At 26.9% G+C, this 13,534-nt stretch overlaps 2 protein-coding genes across 2 annotated transcripts in view; one reads left to right on the top strand and one right to left on the bottom strand.

The window, feature by feature from the left end:
- Positions 1-13,534, bottom strand: part of LOC107444215 (ras association domain-containing protein 8) — a 376,108-nt gene that overhangs the window by 292,983 nt on the left and 69,591 nt on the right. The gene's annotated exons all lie outside the window — the stretch shown is intronic.
- The window catches only part of LOC107446971 (soluble guanylate cyclase 88E), a 202,004-nt gene that overhangs the window by 131,549 nt on the left and 56,921 nt on the right, over positions 1-13,534 (top strand). The window contains exon 4 of the mRNA XM_043047850.2: positions 543-669. Coding sequence (XP_042903784.1) covers positions 543-669 — 127 coding nt within the window. The remainder of the gene's footprint in view (positions 1-542; positions 670-13,534) is intronic.

Genomic DNA, 13,534 nt, shown 5'->3' with positions numbered 1-13,534 from the left:
TTATATACATTGCGCGAATATATATATATATATATATATATTATATAGCTGGTGTTGCATATTGGCTAAAACAGTTAGGATAAGCAGCAGCAAGTTAACATTTCAGTGATCAAAAAAATTTATTAAAAACTGTCTAATTTCAGTTTTTGATGTAAAAAAAAAATCATGGTCTATCCCAATTAAAATAAACGGAAAAGAAAATTGATTTGAAAATTAAGTACTCTAATTTTAATCCCTAAACTTGGACAATGATATTTTCTAAACTTAATAATAATTTTCTCAAATTTTTCTTAATTTACTGCAAAACTGAAACTTTTGTGACAGTTTTTTCTAACTTAATAATTATTTTTTTCACAGATTGTTTTTTATAAGAAAAATTTCCTTTTGGAATTTTTTATTTTATTTTTTGCTATATATAATTATTAATACGTCTTCATAAATAGTTTATATTAAATACTTTTTCTACTTAAAGAAAAATATTGTTAATCTTTGAATTCTTCTTTTTAGTAATACTTGAATAATTTTTATTTCTTTTTTTTCAGATCCACAGTCATACAAATAATATTTTTGAACTTTGTTCCATTGAACCGATAAAAGTAAAAGACGACTCCTTTTCGGATAATGTCTCTGAAAAAAGTATTGAATCTGATTTCAATGATGACGACACAAGTAAGACGACGATTATTCATTAAAGTTCAATTTTATAAAAAAAATATTATCTAGTTTCCCAATAACTTTTTACATTTCACTGCAACTTTATCGTTTGCTACAAAAACTAAATTGCTTATAAATTAAAAAAAAAAGCATTATTTCTACTCAGTGTGGAAATTGTCGTTCGAAATTTCGATCTTACATTCTTATATCAAGATTCTAATGAATTTATTGATGAAATCTGAAAAACTTCATTTTATTTTTTTTGAGAAGTAATAGTTAAGATTATCAATTTGTTATTATTATTTTTTTTAAAAGTTTCTTATATTTTTTGATAATGAATGATGCTATTATAATGATAAAAATGCATCTTAAGACAAAAGTTATTTACAAATTAAGAATTAATTAAGAATAAAGTTATTTACAGTTATTTACTTTTAAAAGTTAAAATGCTTTAAAGGTGCCTAGAAGTGTTAAAATTCTATAAAAGTTTTTAATTACACTTTTTACTTTAAGTCAACAGAAAAAAAAGTAATTCTGAGCTATTATTTTTTGTAGTCTCTGGAAATTTATAAGAATAAATTGTTTTAAGCAAAAATGTATTTAAAAATAAAACTTTGTTCTAAGTTTCTAAATTTTTGAAAAACGATATTTTCGGAATGTAGTGCAATTACAATTCAGTTAAAATTTAGTACATTACAATTCAGTTAAAAATTCGGTACATTACGGTTACACCTATACAAACATAACAATTCAGTTTATTAACTGTAGCAAATGAAAACTTATTACTTTTTGTATTAATACTTCGACACTGTAAGAAATCCAGGTTCAAATTACGATATAAAGTACCGGCACTGTAGGTGCATCATCGGTAAAATCAATTTTACTTCCAATACTGAAAAATACTTTGCAGCAATGTTGTAATGAATAAAAACGTCACAAGATGTAATAAAAAAAGGAAAAGATGTAATTCTTCTTAAAATTTTTGTAAGCACGCACATCCTGTTAAAACTTTAGAAACATATTAATAACAATGAAGAACTTAATCATAAATATTAAATGATAATAACAAAAAACAAGAATTCAAATATAAATTTTAAAGAGTAACCATAAAGGATAGCTTAATAAATATCTAACATTAATATTAATAATATGGATTAAAAACGTAGTTATATGAATTAAATATTAAGCACATTATTACAATAAATTAAGAATACATTTTTAAGAACTTTTTTTTTATAAGTAATGATTAAGTATAACTTCTTATTAGTGATTAGTATTATCAATTACCTCTTTTTTATTGAAAGATTTCTAATAATTTTGACCAAAATGACGTCATTGTTTTGATAAAAAAACATTTTGAAAATAAATTTACTAACAAATCTGAAAATACATTATTTTAAAGGTTTTCTTACTTTAAATTGATGGGAAAAATTGTCTATATTGTGTGTTTGGGAAAAAAATTAACTGAAAAATGTTTTAAATTATTAAAAATTTTAATTTTATATAGTCAAAATAAAAATATGTTTTTAGGACATACGATAATAATAAAAAATTCTCCTGATAATAATAGAAAAATTATTATCCTCCTATAATAATAAAAGGAAATTTTTTAATAATTTTAGAAAAATTATTAAAAATAAGACAATGAAACATCATATTCAGAATAGAAATGAAGAATTCATTTCAACTATGTAAAATACTATACTCACAATAGAAAAAAATGTATGCTAACATTTTATAACGATGCAATTATTTTCTCATTTCTTTAATATAAAACAGTCCTCTAATAGTGAAAGAAAGTAAACATTTTACTATATTGTAAAAATCTTGTTACATTAGAAAACTAGACAGTACAAAATAAAAATATGTAATACATAATAATATGTGATACATAGAGATGAAAGAAGTAAAAAAATATTGGGAACTTCAAAAATTTCAAATTTGTTTTCGAAACAGTGACTGAGTTTTTTAAAATTCTGTTTAAAAAGGAAGTTAAAACCTGTTTATAAAAACATCTGGAAGTGCATTATTTTAAAACTTTTGTTACTTCTTCCTGTCATTTTTTTAAGTCAATAAAAAAGTTAGATTTTAATTTAAATTGCGTAATATAGATCTATATATTCAGAAAATAAAAATTCTTTTAGGATAAAAGATGATTTCAGAATGATTTTCTGTTTCGTTCAATATTAAAAATAATGCTATGACGCACTATATTTGGAATAAAGTTAAAGCAAAGTGCTATTTTTTTACTGAATAAACAAACTCTAAGTTTTAAAGATGTAATACTCCAAAGAATAAGTAAACTAACTTTTTCTCACTTCACTAATATTAAAATGTTTATATGCCTTATACCGAATAATATTTTTTATCTTTTCAGTAAGAATCTAAGCCTGTTTACTGCGTAGTAAGAAATTTACTACATTAAAAAACTCGCTCAGAGTTTAAGGGAAAAAATCATCGCACTTTCTCTTAAAAGCTGAAAATAATAACATTTTATTCCTTAAGGAAAAAATATATTCTTACATAATGCTTTAAAAAGAAAATTTACTAAGAAAACATCGCTTTGATATATTTATTAAATTTTCTTAGAGGCGCAAAAAAGACTAAGTTAAAAAAGTACAAGATTAAGATGTACGAGGCTAAATCTTATATTTTGTTATAATTTTAAATGTAAAAATTCCTTTACTTGTCACCTTCATGATTTTTTTTTTAAACTTGAGATCTTAAATTTTTTTTTGTTGTAATGAAGTGAGTCAGTATCTTTAATAAGATTTGCGTTGCAGAGAATCTTACAAAAATGTTATAAATGATAATTTTTTGCTTAAATAAGAATTCATATAATAATCAGATTTATAAATTTAATTTCGAAAAATGGTATTTTCATTTTTTTTATTTTTTAAGTGCACATTTTACTTTTACTCTAATTCTATTTAAATTGATCTTATTAAATAAATTAAATTATTTTTAAGGGACGACGTCATTTATTGTAAATGTCTCTCTCAAATTGAAACATAAACAAGTGCAGAAATTATGTTCCTTTGGTTAATTGGCTATTTTCATTATCATATTTGTAATCAGTAATACTCAATCAGTATTATTTCTACATATAACAAAGAAATCTCTTTGTGTTTTAAAAATATTTTTAATGATTTCAAAAGAAATACACCAAAAAATTGATCAAATAAAATTTTAACTCAGTAATAAATATTTTTGAGTTTATAGGAGCCTTTTTTAATGCCTTTGGGTTTTTAGGAGCCTTGTTCGTGCCTTTGGATTTAAAGGAGCCTTTTTTTACTCAAACAATAATGTAAATTAAATAAATTCATTGCTATAATTTTTAATAATATTCTTTAAAATAGCACTCTTACATTATAATGATACCTTATAAATATTGCAAGTTTTTATAATGAAAGATGCTGAAATTTGAATTAAAATTAAAACAACTTATTTTTATTGTAATTATGTATTTTTTAATAAGTGAATGTGAAAAAAAGTATCCCTATCAGAATAATAAAAACAAAAGAAAAATCCTCCAATAGAAAAATCCAATTTGTGCTTGAGAACGATTTTAGTGATCCAAAAATATTTTTTCAAATAACTTTAAAATTTTTTTGTTGAAATAGTAAAAGTTTTTTTGGGATATTTTGGTGGCACTTTCGAAATATATAGACAAATTAAATAAGGTAACGTTTATACTAACAATATTGATTTTCATTTTTAGTGAAATGATTTTTTTTTTATCAGTATAGAACGTTTTATTAGTGATGCAGGAATTTATTTTAATTTATTAAAAGTTACTGGAAAGTTTCAGGGACTTTTAGAAACATTTTTGTAAATAATAAGTGTTGTATTAGTTTTATATATTTCTGAGATTATTTTTGACATGATGTTTGAATTTTGGAATAGTGTTAAAACGGGAAAGCAATTTAGTTTTAAGTGATACATCAATAAAAATAAAACCTTTAATTTCGATAAAACAGTAGTGCAATACTGCTAAATAAATAAACAAAATTATTTTTGCATAATTAATGTTGATATTATGCTTTGGTTATTGATATGGAAGTGTTTTATTACTAATGTGATTCATCATAAAAAAGAAAGCTTTTTATTTTATTAAAAGAGTTTTGATATAATGTTAAAATGTGAAAGGATTTTTTATTAAAGTGATTTAGTAGTAAAAATAAAACTTTTTAATTTTTATAAAATAGTGCAATGTGCAGATAGCTCGAAATATATGCTAAGTCTAGTTAAGTTCCACTGGGTGGTATACATTTGCCCGGTATGTCCTGCATCAGTGCTTTTTTAAAGATTCAGTGCCACTGCCCGGTATAAATTTGCCGGTATGCCCTACATCAGTGCTTCTTTAAGATTTAGTGCCACTGCCCGGTATACATTTAACTGGTACTCCGAACACTGGTATTTCTTCTAATCTATCCACAGCAGATACTAAACCATCGAATAAATATAATAATATCAACGAATATTTAATTACGAATAACAAATAAATTAATATCAAATCGTATTTAACAAATATTTCGGAAATTCACCCAAGAGACTATGTGATTGTCGACATTCCTCGGTGAAAGACAAGTCTCTTGATTTCGATCGTTCACGGTAACATATATATCGCTTTTATATATATGATAAGAAACAAAACTGTTTTTTTTTTATTAAATAGCTAATAGTGTTAGAAGTTTAAGATTACTATATTGAGAGGATTTTTAATGTGATTTTTTAACTTTTGCTAAACTTTTAAATTGTAAAAGTGGTTTATTATTGAAGTTACGCAGCAATAAAACTTCTTTTTTGATAAGATATTGCAATGTCTTGAATAAATACACTGCAAAAAAATCCCGAAACATTTTTGAATATATAGAGCAGATACGGTGCTTGTAGTTTTAAAAATGGTTTAATATTTTGGAAATAACTTGTGGGACTGTTAATTGTCCAATGGGGATCATCTATCGAAGTAGGCGTATTTAAATCTGAGTGGGCTCTGCTGTCAAGATCGACGTGTTCAGGTCATGTCCGGGCCACCAATGTAGGCCCTAGTGTGTGGACAGCATCAAGCACCAGCTATCAGTAGATACCCCAAGATAGAATCGTGTTAACTTGTCGTATATACTAGTGAATTGGAATTTAATTGTTGTGGTGATAGAAGCGCTACATTATTCCACTATCATAATTTAACTGTGATAGAATTCAATGAATGGATATCACTAGTTGATTCATTGCGATTTTGAGAGAGACCGATAGAGCTGTATTAAAATCACCGGCCTTTGAGTGTGCTGATCGTGAGAACTATATTAGAATCATGATAGTGAGTGTGATCGCAATTACAATTACCAACGAGTGTATAAAGGTCCCCGTTGTGTATGATAGAGACTAACTAGCGACAGAGCGAGAAGGACAATGTCGAAGTCACAAATAGCAAGTCAAGTGTACACTCTGAACCATCCACCGAACTCGGTGTGTTCAAATCGAAGTAGTTGTTTCAGTCGAGGTAGACTACCGACAGTGTCAACCGTCATCTTTTAAAAGGTACCTCCTGATAGTATCTAGTTATCATGTCTTATATACAAGTGAATTGGAATTTAATAGTTGTAGTGGTGCCTGAAACCACTACAACTATTAAATAATAGGTGAACTGAATAGGTGTCAGTGAGATTCAGTTTCCCACATGTTTCTCAATTGATCCGAAACATGATATTAAATGAATAATTTCTTTGAGATTTTCGGAAACGTTCTTGTCGAAAGTTTGTTTTTCGTGTTAATTTAATAGTTGTAGTGGTAGCTGAAACCACTACAACTATTAAATAATAGGTGAACTGAATAGGTGTCAATGCGATTCAGTTTCCCACATGTTTCTCAATTGATCCGAAACATGATATTAAATGAATAATTTCTTTGAGATTTTCGGAAACGTTTTTGTCGAAAGTTTGTTTTTGAAATTTTTTGCAGTGTAAATTTAACTTCCTGATATTATTTTTCATGTAAAGTTTAGACTTTTTATGTAATATTAAAGTGTGAAAAAAGATATTAAAAGTGATTTGTCTACAAAGCTGAGTTTTTGTTTCGATAAAATAGTGTAAGACTGTAAAAATAATTGCGAAAAGAAATCCGGCAATTAAATTCGAATAAAAACCTTTAGCGATGAAAAATTTCGATATATTTTTCTTAAAAGCTTAACTTTTCTAAGATTTTGAAGCTTGAGAGTGAATTCCATTGAGGAACATTTTTAGGAAAATTTTCATCACAAGCACATTGTAAATAACTCGAAATTCTAAAGTAAAAAATAAAAAAAATGTTGAAAGGAGTTCAAACTGTCAAGGCCAGACTAGTCAGCTTGAGTAGTTTTTGGTAAATAATAAAAGTAATCGGATTCTTTACTAGAGTTCAGAATAAATAACGCAATTAAAAACTTGACTTTGAAGAGCATTTTAGAAAACTGAGTAGAGTTTATTTAATATTTTGAGTATAGTTCTTCCTAAATTATGTTTAAAATTGACATTTTATAAATATTTGTTTTGTGTTTCATTTCAGGAAAAAATGACATGAAAATAATATTAATGACGAAGAAATCAATCCAAAAATTGTGTTCAACTCCACAAATTTAAAATGGATCAAATATTTGAGATTTAGAAATATATTTCAGAATTTAAAAAATTAATTTTGCACTTAATTATTTTAACGTAACACTCTAATTAATTCAAACTAATTATTTAACACTCTAATTAATTGAAAATTATTTTAACTTCTAAACTATGTTTGAGACTGAAGTTATACTTCATTTAGAGTAAAAAAAATGACGTAAAAAATATGAATGACAATGAAATCAATAAAACAAACTGTGGCCTTATTTTAATTTATAATCCTTTCAATTTTAAGTTAACGACTACTAATGTTTAACTCCGTTACTTTGTAACTTTGAACCCAATCCAGAAAAAAGGAGAATTATTGGATCAAGTATTGGGAGAAATTTGCCTTCATGGAGGACATTTTGAGGAAACTAACCCGTAATTGCTTTACATGGAGAGGAAAACCACGAAAATCCGCCACGTTAGCCTAAGGCCTTCCTTCTAGAAGATGTTGTACTAACCCGCATTTGTAATACATGGAGAGGGAAACCACGAAAGCCTCCCACGGTTCGCTTGGCGGCAAGGGGACTGTAATCCATGATCCGTCTACTCCTGAGGATATTTTACGTTAGCACTGTGGTGGGTGCGAGCCGGGTGCGGAATTCGTATCGACCAGCCATCGTTGGGGTTCAAACCCGGTTCCCCTCATTGGAAGGCGAGCACTCTATCTCCTGAGATACCACAGCTTTGCCTTCAATCATTCTACAGTTTATAGGTTTATTTATTTATTTTTTTTATTTCAAACTGATTGGCCCATTTACTGATTAGCCGATTAACTGATTCTCTCCTTTTTCCAATTTACTGATGAGAGGAACTATTGATTCCAAAATCACTAATTCGCTAAATTCATTGATTCATTCTTTTTTTCCTGTTTTATTTGTAACATCACTTTTTTATCACTTCATTAGGAAGGAAAATGACGTGATATTTATTCATTCACTATTTTGATATGTCACTATCCACTTTCACAATGTTTAATTTGGGTTCAAAATAACATGACATTTTTTAACTCAATCATTCACTCACTCATTTGTTACATCACTATTTAGGTGTATAATGTTATATTTGGGTAAAAAATGACTTGAAAATTACAGGGTTGTTACAGGGTCGAATTACAGGGTTGTTTTATTTATAAACTGATTCACTTATTTATTGATTCCCTCATTTACTAACAACGACGGATTCATTCATTTACCGACTCACTGACTCGCAAATTTATAGATTCGTTTTCATCTGTGCACTCATTTATTTACTGATTCGTTACATCACTATGTAAATAGTTTAATAATATTACTCTCTGGTAAAAAATAACGTGAAAAACTATTAATTACAGATAAATTATAAAAATATTGCCATCTTTCCCGGCCATAACACACATTACGAATCACTCTACCACAAATATTTTTCCCTTATGAACTGATTCGCTTACTTACTGATTCCCTCATTTACTAACACCGACGGATTCATTCATTTACCGACTCACTGACTCGCAAATTTATAGATTCGTTTTCATCTGTGCACTCAATCATTTACTCATTCGTTACATCACTATGTAGGTAGTTTAATAATATTACTCTCTGGTAAAAAATAACGTGAAAAACCATTAATTGCAGATAAATTATAAAAATATTGCCATCTTTCCCGGCCATAACACACATTACGAATCACTCTACCACAAATATTTTTCCCTTATGAACTGATTCGCTTACTTGCTGATTCCCTCATTTACTAACACCGACGGATTCATTCATTTACCGACTCACTGACTCGCAAATTTATAGATTCGTTTTCATATGTGTACTCATTCATTTACTCATTCGTTACATCGCTATGTAAGTAGTTTAATAATATTACTCTCTGGTAAAAAATAACGTGAAAAACTATTAATTGCAGATAAATTGTAAAAATATTGCCATCTTTCCCGGCCATAACACACATTACGAATCACTCTACCACAAATATTTTTCCCTTATGAACTGATTCGCTTACTTACTGATTCCCTCTTTTACTAACACCGGCAGATTCATTTATTTACTGACTCACTGACTCGCAAATTTATTGATTCGTTTTCATCTGTGCACTCATTCATTTACTCATTCGTTACATCACTATGTAAATAGTTTAATAATATTACACTCGGGTAAAGAATAACGTGAAAAACTACTAACAGCAGATAAATTATAAAAATATTGCCATCTTTCCCGGTTATACCACACATTACGAATCACTCTACCACAAATATTTTTCCCTTTCGAACTGATTCGCTTACTTACTGATTCCCTCATTTACTGATTCCCTCATTTACTGATTCCCTCATTTACTGATTCCCTCATTTGCTAACACCGACGGATTCATTCATTTACCGACTCACTGACTCGCAAATTTATTGATTCGTTTTCATCTATGCACTTATTCATTTACTTATTCGTTGTATCGCTGTGCAAATAGTTTAATAATATTACTCTCGGTTAAAAGATAACGTGAAAAACATTAATTGCCGTTTTATTTTAAAAATATTATCGTCTTTAACGCCAGTGCCGCAGATTGCAAATTACTGTACCAGAAATCTTTTTTTACTTATAAACTGTTTTACCCATTTAATGATTGTGGGCAAACAGGTTCCCCTATTTACTGATAAGTAGATTGACTAATTAACCTATTTACTGACAGGCTAATTCATATATTTGCTTCCGAATATTAAATTACTCATTAATTTACTTAATCGTTATATCATTAGTTGTTATCAGAAAAAATATTCTGGTCAGCATAGTCCGAGCTTCCCAAGCAATGGAAAATTTTTCAGATAAAAATACAAAATTAACGCTCTTTAATGTTCGCGCCCTTTGACCTTGTCTAATGTTTCTATTCTCTGAGGAATGCGAAAACAATGCAATTTTTATTTCACTGTTTTTGAATTCCTTTTAATTTTTACGAATAAACAAATTTAATTATTTATTAAAATGATATTTTTGTAAAAATTTTTCATAATCAGTAGCCTAAAAATGTCTTTAATACATTTATTTTTACTGGCACTTAGATAATGAGACTTATAGAAATTGAAATTTGGTATAAAATTATTTTAGTGTACCAATGATTTAGTATTGATACGAAATATATTTTGAAATGCCTCCATTAAAACGAAAAAAATTCCTGCGTACAATAACATTTTTTTAAGAAAAAATCTATAAAATATCGCCCCACATAGTGTCAACACTGTTGATGTCAATACAAGGAAAAAGTATCTTTTATTTCATAAATATCAACTTCAAAAATTATCATTTTTTTGGATTTTATTTTTTAATAAAAGAAAATCTGAATTCCTTTCGCATCAATAGTTTATCACAAAAAATATGTAAATTCGGAAAAATATGCCAGGAATTTTGATTTTAGAAGCCGAAAGAAGATGAAAAAGCAGGAGGGAAACATGCTGGGTCAATCATATTCATGGAGAGCAATAACTGATTAAAAAATAAAAAATAAAAAATCGTTTTAAACTATGTATCTTTTTATAAATGAATGTATTTTTTAAAAGATTCGATATGCGAAATAACAAGATATTTTTCAATTAAAAATCTGATGCTTGATATTTTTAGTATGCTACGTAAATAATAATTTAATTAATAAAAATATTAATTAATATTCCAGTTGCAATTATTCATATTTTTTTAAACATTTAAATAAAATAAATGCTTTTTGAATAGGTTCGCGCTTACTTTTCTTTTAAAGAATATAAATACGGACAAAACTCTTTCTTAAAAAGAAAATGGAATTCGTGTTTAAATAGATCCAAAAAAGCATTTTTCTTTAAGATGATTGTGCAAAACATGATTTATGGCAAAATTTTTGAAATTGAGTTTATTATAAATGTAGAATACCAGTAATCTTAACTTTCTAAAAATATTTTACTTTTGTTTATAATCCAATTATTTTCAATGTTATAGCAGTTTTTGTGCAAGGTGATAAAAGCGGATAGACTAATAATTTGAAATCTTTGAATGCGTTGATTTCAAAATCAGATTTTTTTTCACATTTTACGCCATCTTGAATACGATACCCCATGTTGTTTTTGAAATAATTGTCTACAATTTTTCACGAGTGTTTATGATTATAGCACTCATGTTTTGAACTATAGACTAAGAAAAAAATGCAGAATTTCATTTTTATGCATGTTTTTTCGCAAAGAGAAGTGCGGAAATTTTTAAAAATTTGCTTTTTTAACTACATTGATCCCTAACTCAGTGGTATATGCACCTGCTTTTAAGATAATAGTTCAAACCGTAGCCTTCTAAATAAAATCCTCAAAGATCTTTTGCTTTAGGCGATAAAAATGCTTTAGCAGTGCTTAGTGTATATGCAAAAAAATGCCATATAATGCCTATTAATAAAACAAATGGCCATTTTCAATATAATTATAAAGAAATGATAATAATATTTTTTGTTAGTTTTGTTAGTTCATACAAAAATTAAAACAAATAAAAAAGTTTTTCAAATTTTTAAGTAATTTTTTTTTAAAAAAAATTGTTGACAGTAGTTGGATACCTTAAAAAAGTAATTCGTATTTGGATAGGTTCAGAACAACATTTTTCTTTTAATAAAAAATGCATTTTGGAAAAGAGCCATACTAGCCATATGAACACTTTACTACTGTTTTTACTACTATTCGTTAAAGAACAAGTTTGGTTCATATTGTATTTTAATTTAGAAAGCGTTTTTTTTTTCGAACTTTTGTATTTTTATTACCTTTCTTTATTTTTTGCATTATTCTTTTCTTTGCGCAATGCTTTCGTGCATTTTTTCGAAATTCAATTTTTACAGCATTTTTTTTCCGAAGTTAATTTTTATAGTTTTAACTTAAGAATAAAAATAAATAGAATAAGGAAAAGTATATTAATTTTTTAACTTACAATTAATTATTATTACGCTGCACAGACATATTTAAAAATTCCTCAAATGCTCTAAAACTCTAGGTCTCGGTTTTGATTTTTTATTTCTCCATTTTTATATTTAAAAGAAGAAAATTTTATTTTGATGTTACGTTTAAGTATCAAAGCTATAAATAAATTTAATATATGTGTCATTGACATGACGAGAACTAGTATAAATATCTGGCTAATGAGGACAAATGGAATATTTCTGTTATTTAATTCCATTCACATTTTCTGCATCACAATTTATTAGATTTTTAAGTAGCAAATTAAAAAACTAGGTTTTTGTAGTTGGAAAGTGAAATGTAGTTTTTTTAATTGCGGTTTTTGACCATTCTTATTTATTATTTTTTAATAATAGGAAATTTAGTGTTATAAATTAATATGCTACTTATTTTAATAGTCACTTTTTTTGCTATAAACCGATGAGCTTAAACGAGCAAATGACACCACGAAACACAATAAAGTTCTCTAATATTAGTTCCGTATTTTTTAGTTGATTGACAATGGATTAAAAAAAAATTGATGATATGCAAACTGACCCTATTACACTTTAAAAGGCTTCGAATCAAATTACAGTTAATGCACCATCCATGAAATCCCTGTTACAGTACATTTTTACCTTAAAATTTTGTACTGTAATTTTTAAAGTAATACTTATTTAATCACTGTGTTTTATAGCAAATATTCTATTGTAAAAATTAGGGTAATTCAATATTTTTGTTTCATAAAATTTCACTTCAAAAATGGATTTTTTTGGGGAAAAGTACTGGCAGTCTGAGTGTTGGCATTTTTACCGGCACTCAGGGTAAAAGTACCGGCAATTTTGTAATTTGATATGAAATTTTTTACAGTGTGGTGCGGACAAAGCAATGTTTTTTTTATAAAACAATTATTAAAGAAAAATAAGCCCAAATCAGTTTATGTATCATCCAAAATAAAAATAAGCGTTTAAATTTTGTTTTAAAAAAATTATCAGATCTCTTCAAAATACTGATTAAACTTTTTACACAAATTTATTAAAGCTTTCCCTTTCAGCCGTTCTCTTCCCTACATAAATGATGTATTACCATGTTCAAAAAATAAACAAAGAAGAAAAAAGAACGAAACTATTATTAACTTTGTGTTATATATTATGTACTTTAGACATTTTCGCATAATGATTGAAGACTTTCTGATAAGATATACTCTAATATGCAACAAATGTGGTATAAAGTTTTCGTTGTATTTAAAAACATATATTCATGAATAGTAAATTGTTGTCTTATCTCAATAAATAATTCGCGCTTTGTCAATTCTTTTCCCAACGTCAACCTA

Source organism: Parasteatoda tepidariorum, chromosome 8 (assembly GCF_043381705.1).
Source record: "Parasteatoda tepidariorum isolate YZ-2023 chromosome 8, CAS_Ptep_4.0, whole genome shotgun sequence".
In the NCBI taxonomy this organism is placed as follows: Eukaryota; Metazoa; Arthropoda; class Arachnida; order Araneae; family Theridiidae; genus Parasteatoda; species Parasteatoda tepidariorum.
This window is presented reverse-complemented; position numbering and strand designations above follow the sequence as displayed.